General features: G+C 43.6%; 1 protein-coding gene across 1 annotated transcript in view; it reads right to left on the reverse strand.

Annotated features, from left to right (window-relative positions):
• The window catches only part of TMEM131 (transmembrane protein 131), a 489,982-nt gene that overhangs the window by 287,243 nt on the left and 182,712 nt on the right, over window positions 1-20,027 (reverse strand). Inside the window, exon 4 of the mRNA XM_030201383.1 lies at window positions 14,977-15,045. Within this exon, the coding sequence (XP_030057243.1) occupies window positions 14,977-15,045 (69 nt within the window). The remainder of the gene's footprint in view (window positions 1-14,976; window positions 15,046-20,027) is intronic.

A 20,027-nucleotide genomic window follows, 5' to 3' on the forward strand; every position in this document is an offset into this window, starting at 1 on the left:
TTACCAACTAACACAGAGGTTGGGAGTCAAAATCAGGCTTGTCAGCAGAGGCTATTTCTGTATTACTAGAAGGTTGCCGTTTATTTGATTCAGTTGGGGGTGGGGTACAGATAGATTGGACTGATGCTCTCAGATTACATAAATATATTGTGAGGTCTGAGTTCCATGCCATGACACTGATAGAATATTGCAGGGCTCAACGGATTCCGAGAGGTTTACGGTTGTACAAAGAGCCTAGGTTTCTTGAAGATAATGATTATGTAAGTAAATGGAATGACCATGTCTAGATGTTCTTTAGACTTGATGTTGATTACAATTGATAAATTAAACAAGCTTGTAGAGGCTAGTAAACAGGAATTAGATCAAAAATTAGAAATGCTTAAAATGGCTAGTTCTCCTGAGAGTTTTGAGTCAAAATTTAAAGAACATACACAGTTGATTGAATGATATAGGCAGGAGATTAGGTCACAAAAAATCTCTAAATACAAACGTGACGAACTCGACTATACCAAGGGATTTGTTTATCCCTGGATGAACCAGGGTAGAAAATCCAGGAGAAACAGGAAAGGTAAGAGAGTCACGTTTATCAATTCATCTAGTGACTCATCAGGAGAGTAACAGCAAGTAACAGATAGCTCTACGAGCATAGGCAGCAATGGTAGGGAAGGGCAGGCATACAATAAGTCTTTTTTAGTATCGGGTGTTCAAGACTTTCAAAATACAAAAACAACACAACCGGTCGTGCGACCGAAGAGGCAGGGCAAGAAGACTTAATGATAGTTTTCAATTTGTCCTCCAAGGAGTTAAGCCAATATCAAGTACAAGTGTTGGGTCTTGGTTTATCGTTTGTCCCGACACAATTTCATAACCCTTTTGATATTCGTGTGAATTTGCAAAAATGTTTTAGAAAATTGCGTTTAAGATTACATTTTTTTGACGATGATAATGTTGAAATTGGTAGTAATTCACAAACAAACATTTTTGCAAAAATATCATCTTCCATCCACATGGGTCCCTTGTGGCCCAGTGGATTCAGTAGTTGTGTTACAAGAAATGATTTATCTTGGGGAATTGCAACCTTTCAACAATGGGTCATGCATGATGTAGAGCAACTTGAAACACGCATGGGTAAACAGTATAGTAATTTAGCATTTTCACATCGCCAAGCTTTGACTGAATTACAAAATGACACAAGTATAATAATTATGCGTGCCGACAAGGGTGGCGGGGTGGTTGTTCAGGATGTAAGTAAATATAATGAAGAAGCATTAAGACAGTTGGCAGATCGAACATTCTATGCAGTCTTGATACAAGATCCTACGGAACAATATCAAGATCAGGTTCATCAATTATTGAATACAGCGGTTAAAGATGGAGTCATAACCATCCAGGAATACCGCTATTTATTTCGTCAATATCCTAGAGTTCCGATAAGTTATTTTACTCCTAAAATACATAAGTATAGAGTCCATTGTGTCGGGATGTCAATCATTATTTGAAACTTTATCTCAATATCTTGATTTTCACTTGTGCCCTTGCTTACAGTCTATTACATCTTATGTGCGAGATTCAACACATCTTTTGGAAAAATTGGATCAACTTAAAATTTCAGAGAAAGCGCAGGTATGTCTGGTGACGTTGGACGTCACAGCTCTTTACACAAATATACCGCAGATAGAGGCGATACAACTAATAGATAGTTTGTTGGAGAATTTGCCTCTGTCAGCCTCTAAAATTCAGTTGTTAGGCAGGATGGCGAGATTGGTGATACAGTGGTGGAAATAAGTATTTGATCCCTTGCTGATTTTGTAAGTTTGCCCACTGACAAAGACATGAGCAGCCCATAATTGAAGGGTAGGTTATTGGTAACAGTGAGAGATAGCACATCACAAATTAAATCCGGAAAATCACATTGTGGAAAGTATATGAATTTATTTGCATTCTGCAGAGGGAAATAAGTATTTGATCCCCCACCAACCAGTAAGAGATCTGGCCCCTACAGACCAGGTAGATGCTCCAAATCAACTCGTTACCTGCATGACAGACAGCTGTCGGCAATGGTCACCTGTATGAAAGACACCTGTCCACAGACTCAGTGAATCAGTCAGACTCTAACCTCTACAAAATGGCCAAGAGCAAGGAGCTGTCTAAGGATGTCAGGGACAAGATCATACACCTGCACAAGGCTGGAATGGGCTACAAAACCATCAGTAAGACGCTGGGCGAGAAGGAGACAACTGTTGGTGCCATAGTAAGAAAATGGAAGAAGTACAAAATGACTGTCAATCGACAAAGATCTGGGGCTCCACGCAAAATCTCACCTCGTGGGGTATCCTTGATCATGAGGAAGGTTAGAAATCAGCCTACAACTACAAGGGGGGAACTTGTCAATGATCTCAAGGCAGCTGGGACCACTGTCACCACGAAAACCATTGGTAACACATTACGACATAACGGATTGCAATCCTGCAGTGCCCGCAAGGTCCCCCTGCTCCGGAAGGCACATGTGACGGCCCGTCTGAAGTTTGCCAGTGAACACCTGGATGATGCCGAGAGTGATTGGGAGAAGGTGCTGTGGTCAGATGAGACAAAAATTGAGCTCTTTGGCATGAACTCAACTCGCCGTGTTTGGAGGAAGAGAAATGCTGCCTATGACCCAAAGAACACCGTCCCCACTGTCAAGCATGGAGGTGGAAATGTTATGTTTTGGGGGTGTTTCTCTGCTAAGGGCACAGGACTACTTCACCGCATCAATGGGAGAATGGATGGGGCCATGTACCGTACAATTCTGAGTGTCAACCTCCTTCCCTCCGCCAGGGCCTTAAAAATGGGTCGTGGCTGGGTCTTCCAGCACGACAATGACCCAAAACATACAGCCAAGGCAACAAAGGAGTGGCTCAGGAAGAAGCACATTAGGGTCATGGAGTGGCCTAGCCAGTCACCAGACCTTAATCCCATTGAAAACTTATGGAGGGAGCTGAAGCTGCGAGTTGCCAAGCGACAGCCCAGAACTCTTAATGATTTAGAGATGATCTGCAAAGAGGAGTGGACCAAAATTCCTCCTGACATGTGTGCAAACCTCATCATCAACTACAGAAGACGTCTGACCGCTGTGCTTGCCAACAAGGGTTTTGCCACCAAGTATTAGGTCTTGTTTGCCAGAGGGATTAAATACTTATTTGCAGAATGCAAATAAATTCATATACTTTCCACAATGTGATTTTCCGGATTTAATTTGTGATGTGCTATCTCTCACTGTTACCAATAACCTACCCTTCAATTATGGGCTGCTCATGTCTTTGTCAGTGGGCAAACTTACAAAATCAGCAAGGGATCAAATACTTATTTCCACCACTGTATATCATAACTATTTCAAGTTTCAGGACACATTTTACTTACAAATAAAAGGAGTAGCAATGGGGGCTACTGTAGCCCCTACTATAGCGTGTTTATACATGGATCAATTGGAAAAGAAAGGTATTTACACATCTCAATATTTTGGAGGGGTAGTTAAATGGCTACGGTATATTGATGATATACTATTAATATGGCAAGGCACTGAATTGGAATTAAAAATGTTTTTGCAAGAATTAAATGAAATTAGTGATCACATTAAGTTTGTGCATTATATAGGAGTCAGTGAAGTCAATTTTTTAGATATCAACATTCGCTGGGATAACAATAGTTTTCACACCCGACTATATCGTAAAAACACTGACCGAAATAGTATGCTTCATTACCCTAGCCATCACCCAAAAGCATTAAAAGATAGTATTCCTGGGAGGAAGTGACGTCACGGAGACTAATGGCCGCCTAGACGAGTAGCTCCGACATTCACCTACCTTATAATAAAATTTCTCGCGCTCACAATTGCTTGAGTTCGTCAGCGGTATAGCGGAACCGCACAGCGAACCTCACGGATCAAAATGAGCAAACTCCCTTCATCGCAGTCGCGGGGGAACGAGAGTAAAGTGCAGAGACGGACGGCGGAGTCTTTCGCGCCCTGTTTCCCCGACGATGTCAGACTCCGATTCGGCTGCTTCCCACGTGGCGCTGCGCCATCTCGCGTCGAAAAACAGCCCGTCGAAAGAGCTAGCTCGCTGTTTGGATGCACTCCTCGAGGAAATAAAAGCTTCCAAGGTGGAAATTTTGGAGCATGTGGATGCCATAAGTTTGGACCTTAAAGAGCTAGGAGGGTGAGTTGAAACCCTAGAAGAACGCGTGGATGAGCAAGAGGAACAACATGGCGCACTGGGAATGCAGATCACTCAGCTGCAGGAACAAGCTGAGGACTTTAAATACAAGCTGGATGACTTGGAAAACAGGGGAAGGAGGCACAATTTGAGATTTCGTGGGGTCCCAGAGGATGGGAATGTGGAAAATGTCCAGACCGTGGTGCGAGCCTTATGTGAAAAAATAATGGGAGAGACCTGGGATCCAGCTGAGGCGACCATGGATCGAGCACACAGAGTGCAGGGTACCCGAGCGGACAATAAGCCAAGGGATATCCTTGTTCGCTTCTCCTCTTATGCATACAAAGAAATGATACTGCAGAAAGCAAGGCGGCTTCCAGCACTGGTCTTTAATGATGCACAGGTCTCGGTGTTTCAGGATCTCTCACTGTTCACGTTGACACAGAGGCGTGCTATGAAGCCAGTGATTGAGATCCTGAATAAGGAAAAAATTGCTTACAGATGGGCCTTTCCATTCGCTATTTGCTTTGAAATCAAGGGCAAGCATTGGAGAAGCCGGAAGGTGGCAGATGCTTGGAGGAGCCTATACGAGATGGGCCTGACTGCGGTGGAAACGGTGCCTACGGTGGTGGCCCCCACGACCAAGGCACGCTTACAGAAGTGGAAGAGGGTCCCGCAGAAAGCGAAAACATCAAATACCAAGAAGTGACTGTATTAACAGGACTGTGTTGCTTAATTACATGTTCTTCTCTTTCATTGCAGGGTGCTGATGTATTTGATGGCTTAGAATTTCTATGCAGAATATACTTTAAATGGTGGGTGGGGGGATTAGTAACTGTGTAGTAAAGAGGGGTAGGTGTGTGTTTGCAAGGTGGGGAGAAGTCTGGGTGGTATTTGCTTTGGGGGTTGCTTTTCTCTAGTATCCCATGTGGCGCTTATGGGCGCTACTTGGTGGAAGAACCAGAGGGGGGAAGGGAGGGGGGATAGAGAGGGCGGGGGGGGGGGGGTTAAGGGAGGAGGGGAGTTAGCTAAGGGAGAGGGGACCCTACACTTGTTACGTACCTTTCTACGAATATATGGCCTAACATGTGAATCCTAAATGACAGATTATAAATTTTTCAGTTATAATATAAAGGGGCTAAATTCTCCATACAAACGACATGCTCTACTGCGTGAGTTGTGCCTGGCAAAACCAAATGTGGTTTTTCTGCAAGAAACCCATCTTTTACGAAAGTATGAGGGGCTACTAGTCTCGAAGCAATACCCAAAGGTGGCCTGTGCTTCAGATACAACAGGAGCAAAAAAAAGAGGGGTTGCTATTCTGTTTCATAAAGATGTTAATGTGCAAGTATTACACCAGAGAAGGGACAAAGAAGGGAGATTTCTATTTCTGCATGTAATGCTGGAGCAGGAGGAGTTTACATTGGTATGTGTATATGCACCCAATGAGAAGCAGGAACGTTTTTTTCTCCGACTTCAAAGGGAGATGCAGACCTTTGCCAGGGGTAGAGTGCTGGTGGCGGGAGATTTCAATGCCACTATGCAACCTGGTTTGGACCGGTCGTCTCCTCCTGCTCCGGTAGATCGCAAGCTCTCTCAGGCTTTGAAAAATCTCGTGGATGGGGTGGGTCTGTACGATGTGTGGAGGTTGGGTAACCCTAGAGGGAGAGACTACACTTATTACTCTCAGGTACATCTCATGTACTCCAGACTGGATTATATTTTCCTTGACAAATCATTGTCAGAGGGGGGGGGGGGAGATTCCTCCATAGGGGCTATTACCATCTCGGACCATGCTCCGGTCTGGACAACTATCCCCTCTTTGAGGGAGGAGGCTAGAGAAAAGAGATGGACTTTTAACAATAACTTATTACATGACCCAGAGGTTCGGGCCAGCTTTCTTCCAGTCTTGAAAGAATATTTTGAACTTAATTGGGACTCCGGACCGCCAGTTGACATAGTGTGGGATGCCTTTAAAGCTGTCTCGAGAGGGCATTTTATAAAACATGCAAGTATAAAAGCCCGAGCCCACAGAACACGCTTGAAGCAATGTATGGAGCAAGTGGGTGCTTTGGAAGTTAGATACAGGGCATCTGGCTCTGTGTCTGATTATCGAAAGCTACAAGCGAAGCGGTTGGAAATTGCAGCCCTACATGAGGCAAGTCTTAAATTTGTGCATGCAAGGTTAAATCAGGTTTACTGTGAGTGTACCAATAAGCCTGGAAGGTTGTTGGCCTCCAAATTAAGAAAAATGAGAGCTGACCGACACATTTTGAGGGTAAGGGATGCCAAGGGAGTCATGATACACAAATCAACACAGATCAGAGACCGTTTTGCCAAATATTATGAGTTACTATATAAAGCGGATGCTGCTGTACAGACTGGGGACATTGAGGACTACCTGGCAAACAGGAACTTGCCGACCCTGTCCGATTTAAAGCGGGAAGAACTTGAAGCGCCTGTGCGGGTGGATGAGGTCATTAGGGTTATTAAAGCATTACCGACGGGTAAGGTACCAGGTTTAGACGGGTTTACAAATGAGTTTTACAAGGCATATGTGTTGGAATTAGCACCTTACTTGACGATGATCAATAACTCAGTGAGAGAGGGGGCTCCCTTTCCCAAGTCTATGATGGAGGCCTGGGTGGCGGTAATACCAAAGCCTGGTAAAGATAATACGGACTGTGCCTCTTATAGACCCATATCTATACTCAATACAGATATTAAAATATTGGCAAAGATATTGGCAAACCGGTTGGGGCTTATGCTCCCTGGCTTAGTTCACCCGGACCAGGTGGGCTTTGTAGCAAAGAGGCAGGCAATGGATAATATACGCCGAACGATAGACCTAGTGTATGCAGCTCAGACAAAACATCGGCCCTTGGTGTTGCTTGGGTTGGACGCGGAAAAGGCGTTTGACCGGGTACACTGGGGGTACTTGGATAAGGTTCTACACAGGATGGGGATAGGTCAGATTTTCAGAACATGGATCCAAGCACTATACTCTTCGCCCCAGGCGTGTGTGAGAGTGAATGGTGGAACCTCGGGCTCCTTCATGCTTGGACGAGGAACTAGACAGGGATGCCCGCTGTCCCCTTTACTATTTGATCTGGCTATGGAGCCCTTGGCGGCAGCTATTAGGGAAAACGATGATATTTCGGGAGTGCGGGTGGGAACTCATGAATACAAAATTGCCCTGTTTGCGGATGACGTGCTCTTGTCCCTCACAAATCCTTTGATTTCTCTTCCAAACCTAATGAAGGAGATTGAGGACTATACCAAGATCTCAGGTTATAAACTTAACGTTAGTAAGTCAGTGGGATTAGCTGTAGATGTACCACAGGCTGTGAGGGACTCCTTGCAGACGACCTTCACTTTTAAGTGGGCAAGCAGTGCCTTAAGTTACCTGGGGGTGAAGATTCCAGGGGATTTGTCTGAGCTGTTTACTGTTAATTACCCGGTTCTTAAGAGAGAGGTACAAGGAGATTTGGACAGACGGCAGACCATGGGTCTATCCTGGTTTGGGCGCATCGCTGCGATCAAAATGAACATTCTGCCGCGTTTCTTATACCTATTTCAAGTCCTCCCATTGAGGCTGCCTCGGTCTTTCTTGTCGGGATTGCAGGACATGCTGATTAGATTTGTCTGAGATCGGAAACGACCGAGGCTGCCCCGGGCTTTTCTGTACAGGTCTAAGCGGGAGGGAGGGCTAGGAGTGCCAAACTTGTATTGGTACTATTGTGCGGCGCAGGCTAGAGCAGCTGTAGATTGGTTTAGAAAAGAAGATTTTAAACTGTGGGTCAATCTGGAGCAAGAACTGACGGGTTCTAGGTCCCTAGGGCACTTGATGTGGATGCTGAGTAAATATAGAGGACGGGTAGACAGGTTCCCATCAACAGTTCAGGCCACATTTTACTACTGGGACCTTATGTTCCCAGAACGTCAGCCTCCAGTATCTGGCTTGGCCCCAATAGTAGATAATCCCTTGTTTGAGCCGGGTATTGGTAATAACACTTTTTGCAGATGGGCAGAGGCTGGATTGGACATGCTGGGGCAGGTACATATAGGCGAGAACCTCATACCCTTTGACACCTTGATGGATGATTTTGGGTTCCGGCCCAGTGATCGCTTTGCCTATTTACAGTTGTCACATTTTCTGAAAGGACCAAAGTATAGAGCTTGTATGCGTCGCGAAGTGCACCCGCTAGAGGAGGCGTGTGTAGCTTTCAAGGGTACGCGTGGACTGATCTCCTTTCTTTATAGATATCAGGTAGCAAATGCTAAACCTTCAGTCTTACACAGGAGGAGATGGGAGCAGGAACTACAGTTTACTCTATCAGACACAAAATGGCAGTTTTTGGAAAAGAGGATCTTGAGATCTTCAGTAGCGGTGACGCTGCAAGAGAACGCTATTAAGGTGTTCTACCGATGGTACTTGACACCGGTACGGTTACACCACATGTATGCCAACATGTCAAGGGAGTGTTGGAGGAATTGTGGGGAAGTGGGAACTATGGGTCACATATGGTGGTCATGCCGCAAAGCACAGGCATATTGGAGAGGAGTACAGAATCGCTTGCAGGTGTGGCTGGGATGTTCTGTGCAGTGGCATCCCTTGGTTTTTGTACTAGGACAGAGACCGGAAGGCTGTACATCTGATCAGTGGCTATTGATAAGGGACTCTTTGCATGCAGCTCGGTTAAACCTAGCACAGCACTGGAAGTCATCGATAGTCCCCTCACTGGTGCGATGGATAACAAAACTGCACTATATATGTGAGATGGAGAGATTAACTGCAGAAAAGCGAAAAACTAAGACTACATGGGCAAGGATTTGGGAACCATTTTTAAAGGGACAGGTGCGATGAAAGGTGTGCACAAGTGACGGAGGGTGGCCGGGGGGGGGGGGGGGGGGGGGGGGGGGGGAGAGAGAGGGACGAGATAGTTGGTGGGGGGAATAGTACTTGGGGGGGATTTATTATACACTAAAATGGAAAAAATTTGAAGTTGAAATAGTTTTGGTTTCAGCATTTTTGCTTGCTGGTGTCTAGTTATGTTCAGACTTATGGATGTGATTTGATATACATGTTATATATTGCTATGTACTGAGTTGCGTGACTATTGTACTGGTTAAACAATTCTCAATAAACACTTCCATAAATAATAAAAAAAAAAAAGATAGTATTCCTACAAGTCAATTGTTACGAGTACGTAGAGCATGTAGCTCTAGGGAAGAATTCTGCACTCAGGCAGAACAGATGATTTTGACTCCCAACCTCTGTGTTAGTTGGTAACCATCTATGCGTTTGGGAGAGCAGTTCTAGCTCACCACCGCATCGCTGGTATTTGACTACCCCACCACCTGGATGAGCCAGTAAGTGTATCTATGATAGCATGTTAATGTTTAATTTTGAGAGTTTTTAACAATGATATATATTAAGTAGAATTATAGTTAACCCACTGTTATTATGTTTAGAATTCAAGACCCCTGATGACGCTTTTATAGCGAAACATGAGCATGTTGGGTCCTGGTCGTATGGTGGAATACTATAAGAAAAGGAGAGATTGAAACTCTAATACAAATGTAACCACATTTTCAAAAAAATATATATATCTGGAACACATGATACTGCTAATGGTGAAAATGGACAGTTTTGGATGTTGCTGACTGACATCATCAATGGTTGTTCAAGATTTATCACTAACGTTACAATGGTTTGTTGGAAAAAAGGACAGAACTATTTTACAAGTTGGTGATTTAATGAGTCTGATTTGAAGCAAGGCTGAATCTTGTGGAAGACTCTGGAGCAATGGATTAACACATGACTAAAGAGCTATGATCACACATTGATGTAAAAGATTGCCAGATATATGCTATTTGAATGTGTATTGAAAGAGTATTGTGGATAATTGGTTTTAAATGTATTGGTGTATGGATTGGTTAATAACTATGGGTTAAGGGAATGGATTTTATTTTAGGAAAATTGTATTGATCTATTAATAAAGAAATATATTTTAAAATGTTAAACAGTTACTAGTGAGTAATTTATCATTGTTGTTGATACATCTTGCAGCTTCTTAATATCCTCTTTAACCCCCACAATCTCATAAGCAATTTCTTCTTTAGTACCTTCTAAGTTAAATCATCAACTGTACTCACTAAAGCAGAAACGTCAATGTAGATTTGGCCACTGTCACATCCAGCCTCTGAAGAGCTACTCATTTGCTCTCTGGAGTCACCACCTCAGGCTTTGGTATTTGAGCTAAATGCTCAACTGGAACTCCTACAGAATTTAAAATTCTGTCGGGACCTGCTGTCTCTGTTCCTTGAGCCAAAAACCTTTTCCTCAATGCTTTCTGTTTCAGGAGGCCGCAGCAGTTTGGGGAGGGGGGAGAGTGACATACAGCCCCAAATCTCCGCGGTCGTTGTCTCCTGATGTAATAGCAGAGGTTCTGGTAGTGGACCTTTTGATGGATTGCTGCTACGGCAGCAAGGAGGTTCTGGTAATCAAGGGACTAGCCTTAACTGCCCCCTTATGCTTTGTATGCAGCATATCAAGAAAAAAAGAAAATCTCAGAGTAACTGGTAAGAGAGCTTAGCCACGATCAGAAATGTGCCGCCATCTTGACACACCTACCCCATTGGCCCTCTCATGTGTTTTTAATATACAAGCTGCTCCTCCAAAATGGACAATGCATCAAAAGATGAACAGCACTGAACTTGGGATACCGCTTTACAAACAGTATCTAGCCACGTGGATTGGAGGATTAGTGGCCTGAGAACTAGGGGAACAGAGCTTGAGTCCCACTGCAGCTTCCTGTAACTCTGGACAAGTCACGCAACCCTCTATTACCCCAGGCACAAAATAAATACATCTATCTATCTTGTTCAAAGAGACTTATAAAAAGGATCCTCCATAATGAATTGACTCCTAAACTACACCAGAAATAACTTTTATTGAACTCTCCTAATTTGATTACTTTAATTGCATTCTCATTATTGAACACTATAGCTTGTCCTGCTCTTATTTGTTATGAATTATCTATTTATCTACATCTAGTTTACCTGACTTTCTTATGCACCTTATTTGTAATAATATTCTGAACTTCTTATTCTGTAAATGTGATTGCCATTGCAACATAATGTAAGCCACATTGAGCCTGCAAATAGGTGGGAAAATGTGGGATACAAATGCAGCAAATAAAAATAAATAAAAATTATTTTCAGTCAGATCCTTCTTTCATTTTCTGAAGGATTATCTTTTAGCTCTAATAGCTTGCTTCACCTCACTTTTTAACCATGCTTGCTGTCATTTGGTCTTTGTTCCTCCTTTTTTAATACATGGAATATGTTTGGCATGGGCTTCCAGGATGGTATTTTTGAACAGCATCCATGCCTGATGTAAATTTTTGACATTCACCGCTCTGTTTTTTTTTCACCTTTCTTCTCATTTTATCAAAGTCTCCTTTTTGAAAGTTAAATGCTAACATTTTCCTGTGTGTATTTACCCCAAAGCAGATATAAAATCTGTTCATATTATGATCACTGTTATCAAGTGGCCCCATCACAATTACCTCATGCACTAGATCACACACTCCACTTAGGACTAGGTCTTGAATTTTTCCTCCTCTTGTTGGCTCCTGTACCAGCTGCTCCATGAAGAAGTCCTTGATTTTGTCAAGGACTTTTACCTCCCTAGCATGCCCTGTTATATTTACTCAGTTAATATTGGGGTAATTGAAATCACCCATTATTATTGTGTTCCCCAATTTGTTTCTGATAACATTTACTGTCTGTTCATCCTGGTTAGGTGGACAATAGTACACTATCACTATCCTTTTCCCCTTTACACATGGAATTTCAATCCACAGTGATTCCAAAAAGTGTTTTGTTTCCTGCAGAATTTTCAATCTGATTCAAGACCCTCCCTTAATATACAATACTACCTCTCCACCAATTTGATCCACCCTATCACTACGATATAATTTGTACCCTGGTATCACAGTATCCCACTGGTTATCCTCCTTCCACCAGGTCTCAGATGCCTATTATATCTAATTTTTCATTTAGTGCAATATATTCTAACTCTCCCATCTTATTTCTTAGGCTTTTGGCATTCACATATAGACATTTCAAACTATGTTTGTTGTTCCTAATTACATCTTGCTCAGCAGCTGACAGTGTTAATTTGCAATCTTTTGTATGATTTGTATTTAAAGACATCTGGTCTACCATGGTCTCTACTGCAACCTCACTATCGGGATACCCATCTTCCCTGTCTTAATGATAATATTTGAAAGATACCTTGTTCCGAACCATGTGTTTTTGAACAACTATCGGCCTTCTCCCAGGTTCTAGTTTAAAAGCTGCTCTATCTCCTTTTTAAATGACGATACCGGCAGCCTGGTCCCACCCTGGTTAAGGTGGAGCCCATCATTCCGGAATAGCCCCCCCCCCCTTCCCCAGAATGTTGCCCAGTTCTTTACAAATCTAAAACCCTCCATCTCTCCCTGCACCATCGCCCCAATTCACGCACTGAGACTCTGGAGCTCTGCTGGTCTCTTGGGCCCTGCACATGGAATGGGGAGCACTTAGGAAAATGCTATCCTAGAGGTTTTGGATTTGAGCTTTCTACCTAGGAGCCTAAATTTGGCTTCCAGGCCCTCTCTTCCAAATTTTCCTATGTCATTGGTACCCACATGTACCAAGACAGCCGGTTCCTCCCCAGCACTATCTAAAATCCTATCTAGGCGACGCGCGAGGTCCACCACCTTCGCACCAAGCATGCAAGTGACCAGGCAATCCTCACATCCACCAGCCACTCAGCTATCTACATAAGTATTGCCATACTGAAATAGACCAAAGGTCCATGAAGTCCAGCATCTTGTTTTTAACAGTGGCCAATGCAGGTTACAAGTACCTGACAAGATCCCAAAACTCCCTTTAATATATGCATATATTACTTATGCATTAGGGAAATCATGGAAATACAACTGGCTGGGAAGGCCAGAATTCTGGATTGAGCACCATTATGTACCTGGGTGGAAAGAAATTTATAAAAATTTATTGAAAATGTGGTACTAATGCAATTGATTGATAAATTTTAATGTTGAGCAGTAGCTAGTTGTTAATCAATATGGCTTCTGAAGGATACATGATACTGAGACTTTGTTAGTATCCATGTTGATGTGATGAGAAGTTTAGATAGAAATTTGGATATTTCTTCGGCTTTTGATTCGGCGAATCATGTTTTGTTCAGTGTTTTTATGGCTGGAGAATGAGGGGTATAGTTTACTCTTGGTTTACAGTTATATTTGACAGATCCAACATTGCAGGTGAGATTCGGGGAGTCCATTTCTAGGGTGTATCCATTGCAGAGGAGTGTGCCTCAGAGCTCTTCCCTGTCGGCACTATTTAATTTGTATTTGATACCATTGTGTGGATTACTCCAAGACATAGGGGTGGACTTTTGAGTATATGCAGATGACATACAGTTCTTTTTTCCTATGGATATTGAGTTTCTTGAAGGGACTGAAAAACTGAAGTATTGTTTTGCAAGAATTCAGGAGTGGATGATGGCGAATAAATTAGTACTGAACTTGGTTATAACAGAAGTGATTACTGTTGGGAGACTGCCAAGAGTTCAAGACTACAAGTTCAGTTTTGGGGATTGATTTTGCCCATACGTGATCATTTGGTGAGTCTGGGAGTGGCGTTGTACATGCAATTGTCTATGTAATTTCAGGTTTCTAAAGTGATTCAGCCATCGTTTTTCTATTTTAAGGTGCCATGTCGTTTGAAACCTATGCTTTCTATGGTGGATTTCAGTCTGTGGTGCAGAGTATTGTATTAACACATTTGGATTATTGTAATGTGTTATATGCAAGTCTTAAGCAATCCCATCTTAGCGCTTCATAGGTGATGCAAAATGTAGCTGCCCATACGATAGCTGGAACTAGTCACTTTGAGAATGTTACTTCAGTACTGAAATTTTTGCATTGGCTGCCTGCGTGTTATTGTGTTGGCTTTAAATTGCTGATTTTGGTCTTTAAGTCACTGTTTTTTTCAAATGCTCTTAACAAAAACATTTGCTTTGTTTACTGGGTTGTTCAGAGGTACATTACACAATTATGAGAAATGTTGCATTTCAATCAGAGGTACAATGCTGTGGAATCGTTGCCTAATCATTTGGGAAATATTGCAGAACTTTCTCTGATTAACAAATTGAAGACGCATCTGTTTATTCAAGCTTATTTGTCTTGAATTATTAAATTATGTGTGAAGTGTTTTGTTGCTGTTTTGTTTTGTTTGTTCTGATTTTCTGTGTCTGTTTTATTTTAACTTGCCTAGTAATAGACAGGCTAGAAATGTTTTAAACAAACAAGTTCTAGGTTTATTAATAGCACTAAAACCACAAGCCACAGAAATCAACTATATAAGATATGTGGCAGCCTTTATCAAACATTCCTCACAACTGGATCACTGGCATTTCAATTTATTAAATGCTATTGTAATCAAGTCTAAATTGCATGGCTTGATATGACCGAAACACTGCAATCCAACAATGTATTACATTTTTAAAAAAATATATGTATCTAAAGCACTTTCTATACTCTAACTGAAGCAACTCACAAAAGCAATAAGGTACTGTATGCAAGATAGCCTACAAAACTAAGGCACGTTAGAGTAACTGTTTTCAAATAGTCAATGCTCAAAGCTGTTCTGAAACTATACATATGTAACAAAGAAACAGAATACATGAACTGAGAACATTTCAACTTACTGCTCATGAAAATCCAACATTGGTGGTTCAAACCTTATGGGTCTGCAACTCCCCCGATGCAGGGATACACTGAGGAAGAAAAAAAAAATTTGTAACAGCAGCAACCGTAAAATGCACATTTCTCCCTGCAACTACGTACTGGCTCCAGCTTTCCTCGGGGATTCTCGATTGCTTTAGACAAAGAAACTTGTTCAACTTGTCTGATTAGTGAAGATTTGTTACAGCAGTTGCAAAGCACTTGGAAACTGTGTTTATAGATACCAAATTCAAACTTTGAAAAATGAGTATACACATTATATGTTTATTAAAAAGAAAAACCCTACCCACTCCCCCCCCCCCTCTTCCAAACACACATACAATCCTTTGGAACATCAAAAGTATAACACTGAGGTAGAATAAAATTATATTCTGAGTAATACAGCAAACACATACAAGAAGCAGAAATACTCCCAAATTTTATACCACAAAAAAAAAAAGCATTGCTGGGTCATTACCACCTATCATTGTACATCTGAGCAGTTACAATAATAGAATAAAAGAGAAACAAACAAAAAGAAAACAATTAGAATATTTTTTCTTTAAATTATTCTTTACTGTGAAGAGCAGCATACTATATATATAAGTTACAGAGTCTTAGAGTACAAACAAAACAACATAATATCCTTCATTGTAGTAAGAGACATAACCTAAGATGTATAAGTAGATACTTTGGGGCTCATTTTAAAAGCACTTAGACTTACAAAGTTCCAAAGGGTAATATGTAACTTTGTAAGTCTAAGTGATTTGAAAATATGCCTCTGTGATATAACAAAATACAATTCTCACGTTCCTGTATTTTATTAGTTTCCCCCCCACCCCTCGAATACTTTACCCCTCTAAATTCTTCACTCTAGCAAGAATCTCGACTGAGTCCTCCAATTTAGGTATTCAGCACCTTGCTACAGGCCACATGTGTCAATGAGTTCCAAAAAAGTTCCCAAGTCTGGTAGAGTTTCCTTGACCAACTCTAAATCATCCATCCCCTGCACTATTATATCTTCTTTCTATGACTTTCCTATTTTAAAAAATTGAGTTCCTACCTTCTTATTTCAACTTTATTGCTCTGTTTTATCTTAGGCTTTGTTGAATTAGTTACTGTGAACTACTCAGATGGTACCTGATAGGTGATATAACAAGTAAAACAAACCTGGAAACTATTTTACATAAAGGAAGCGCAATTCTGCCCATTAATGAAAAAGGAAACATGTGTCATGTGTGCAATTTAGTTCTAGTGGTGTCCTATAATGGACAGATATTAAGAGAATATAATAACTGGCCGAGTGACTCCTAAATGATTTTATAGAATCTTCTGACCAACTTAATGGAAATTTACCTACCCAGCTTTTTTTAATGCCTATCTGCAGTGGCAACACCGAGCATTTTTGCACTTCAGCATATGACCAGAAAAGGAACTGAAATAATCTTCCAGTCACAGAGTCCTCTCAAGAGATTGTTGCAGTTGGTAAAAGGACGTCATTTGCAAATGCAAAGGACTTTATAGTAGAAGAGTCAAGATATGTTCCCACCACCCCACTGTCATTACCAATTATTTTCAAAAAGGATTACAGATACAAAAAGAACAGCAGTGGGGAAGCCTCTGCAAATAGGAAATATCTCCATTTGGATGCCATTTACCAGCACAGACTAGCAAAGGCCCCAAGGTTGCCTGTATGAATCATTGGGCTGCCACTATCGGCAGCAATCCAAGTAAATGTGGACCATGGGGTGGGGGATAGAAAGTGATGCTGCAGGGCCTGGGGGCAGGAGAGGGAGAGGTGCTGCAGGCCCTGTGGGCAGGAGAGGGAGAGGTGCTGCAGGCCCTGGGGGCAGGAGAGGGAGAGGTGCTGCAGGCCCTGGGGGCAGGAGAGGAGAGGGGCTGCAGGCCCTGGGGGCAGGAGAGGGAGAGGGGCTGCAGGCCCTGGGGGCGAGGTCCTGATGACCTAGGAGAGCAGCTGAGAGGAAGAGATGTTGCAGGCCCTGGGTGGGGGCAGGAGCTGAGAGGGAGAAGAGCTGTGAAGGGAGAGGTGCTGCTGCTGGACCTGGTGGGGGGGGGGGGGGGGGGGAAGAGAGAGAAACTGGATTGGGGGCAGTGATGAGGGAGAGGGAGAGAGACTGGATCAGGGGCAAAGAAAGGGAGAACACACTGAGTTGCAGGGGAGAGCACGGAAAAAATGAAGCTACTTACCTGTAGCAGGTATTCTCAGAGGACAGCAGGCTGGACGACGCGCATGGGTCGTCGTCCGCAACAGCCCAGGAGCTCCGGAAATTAACAAAAAAAACTTCTAGAAGCAGCGCGACGGGCGCGGGGACAACGCACCGCGCATGCGCGAGTGACTTCCCGCCAGCGCGCTTCCCTCAGTTATATAACAAGCAAACTAGAACAGAACAACTCCTAAGGGGAGGAGGGAGGGTTGAGGTGATGTCCAGCCTGCTGTCCTCGGAGAATACCTGCTACAGGTTATGTATCTTCACCTTCTCCGAGGACAAGCAGGCTGGAGATCACCACGCATGGGGTATCCCTAGCACCCAGGCTCACTCAAAACAATGTACAGTGGTCAATTGGGCCTCGCAACGGCGAGGACATAACTGAGATAGATCTGAAAACAAACACTACTAAGAGAAAGTGCAGCCTGGAACAGAACAGAAATGGGCCTAGGAGGGTGGAGTTGGATTCTAAACCCCAAACAGATTCTGTAACACCGACTGCCCAAACCAACTGTCGCGTCGGGTATCTTGCTGAAGGCAGTAATGAGATGTGAATGTGTGGACTGATGACCACGTCGCAGCCTTGCAAATCTCTTCAATGGAAGCTGACTTTAAGTGAGCCACTGACGGAGCCATGGCTCTAACATTATGAGCCGTGACATGGCCCTCCAAGGTCAGCCCAGCTTGGGCAGAAGTGAAGGAAATGCAATCTGCTAGCCAATTGGAGATTGTGCATTTTCCGATGGCAACCCCCATCCTGTTGGGATCAAATGAAACAAACAACTGGGCGGACTGTCTGTAGGGCTTCGTCCGCTCCATGTAAAAGGCCAATGCTCTCTTACAGTCCAAGGTATGCAACTTGTCCTCACCAGGGCGGATATGAGGTCGGGGAAAAAAATGTTGGCAAGACATTAGGTCGGGGAAAAAATGTTGGCAAGACAATTGACTGGTTTAGACGGAACTCCGACACCACCTTCGGCAGGAACTTAGGATGAGTGTGGAGAACTACCCTGTTATGATGAAATTTAATGTAGGGAGCATGAACTACTAAGGCTTGGAGCTCACTGACTCTACGAGCTGATGTAACAGCCACCAAGAAAATGACCTTCCAGGTCAAGTACTTCAGGTGGCAGGAATTCAGTGGCTCAAAAGGAGGTTTCATCAGCTGGGTGAGAACGACGTTGAGATCCCATGACACTAGTGGAGGTTTGACACGGGGGCTTTGACAAAAGCAAACCTCTCATAAACGAACTAACTAAAGGCTGTCCAGAGATAGGCTGACCTTCTACACGGTGATGATAAGCACTAATTGCACTCAGGTGAACTCTTACTGAGTTAGTCTTAAGACTAGACTCTGATAAGTGTAGAAGGTATTCAAGCAGGGTCCGTGTAGGACAAGAGAAAGGATCTTGGGCCTTGCTGACACACCAGACGGCAAACCTCCTCCATTTAAAACCATAACTCCTTTTCGTGGAATCTTTCCTGGAAGCAAGCAAGACTTGGGAGACACCCTCTGAGAGGCCTAAAGAGGCAACTTCTAAGCTCTCAACATCCAGGCCATGAGAGCCAGAGACTGGAGGTTGGGATGTAGAAGCGACCCCTGGTTCTGAGTGATGAGGGTTGAAAACAGTCCAATCTCCACGGTTCTTCTGACGACAAGTCCAGAAGAAGAGGGAACCATATCTGACAGGGCCAGAAGGGTGCTATCAGAATCATGGTTCCGCGATCTTGCTTGAGTTTCAGCAGAGTTTTCCCTACTAAAGGAATGGGAAGATACGTGTACATGAGACCCCTCCCCCAATGAAGGAGAAAGGCATCTGATGCCAGTCTGTCGTGGGCCTGAAGCCTGGAACAGAATTGAGGAACCTTGTGATTGTACTGAGTGGCAAAAAGATCCACCGAGGGGGTGCCCCACGCTCGGAAGATCTTGCGGACAACATCCATGTTCAAAGACCACTCATGAGGTTGCATTACCCTGCTCAACCTGTCGGCCAGACTGTTTATGCCTGCCAGATATGTAGCCTGGAGAAGCATGCCGTGCTGGCAAGCCCAAAGCCACATCAAGACAGCTTCCTGACACAGAGGGCGAGATCCGGTGCCCCCCTGCTTGTTCGTGTAATACATGGCAACCTGATTGTCTGTCTGAATTAGGATAATTTGATTGGACAGCCGATCTTTGAAAGTCTTCAGTGCATTCCAGATCGCTCGTAATTCCAAGAGGTTGATCTGAAGATGTGTTTCCTGGAAGGACCAAACTCCTTGAGTGTGAAGCCCATCGACATGAGCCCCCCACCCTGGAAGGGATGCATCCGTTGTCAGCACCTTTTGTGGCTGAGGAATTTGGAATGGGCGTCCCAAGACCAGTGAAGGGAATTGCAAAATTCGGTGGAAAGATGGATGACATCCTCTAGATTCCCCGTAGCCTGACACCACTGGGAAGCTAGGGTCCACTGAGCTGATCTCATGTGTAGTCGTGTCATGGGAGTCACATGAACTATGGAGGCCATATGGCCGAGAAGTCTCAACATCTGCCGAGCTGTGATCTGTTGCGATGCTCGAGTCAAGGACACTAGGGACAGGAGGTTGTCTGCCCTCGCCTGGGGTAGATAGGCTCGAGACGTCTGTGTGTTCAACAGAGCTCCTATAAACTCCAATTTCTGTACGGGAACCAGATGGGACTTGGGATAATTGATGACAAACCCCAGAAGTTCTAGCAGTTGGATAGTGAACCGCATGGATTGCAGAGCTCCTGCCTCCGAGGTGTTCTTTACCAGCCAATCGTCGAGGTAAGGGAACACATGCACTCC

The sequence above is a fragment of the Microcaecilia unicolor genome, chromosome 4 (assembly GCF_901765095.1).
Source record: "Microcaecilia unicolor chromosome 4, aMicUni1.1, whole genome shotgun sequence".
Classification (NCBI taxonomy): Eukaryota; Metazoa; Chordata; class Amphibia; order Gymnophiona; family Siphonopidae; genus Microcaecilia; species Microcaecilia unicolor.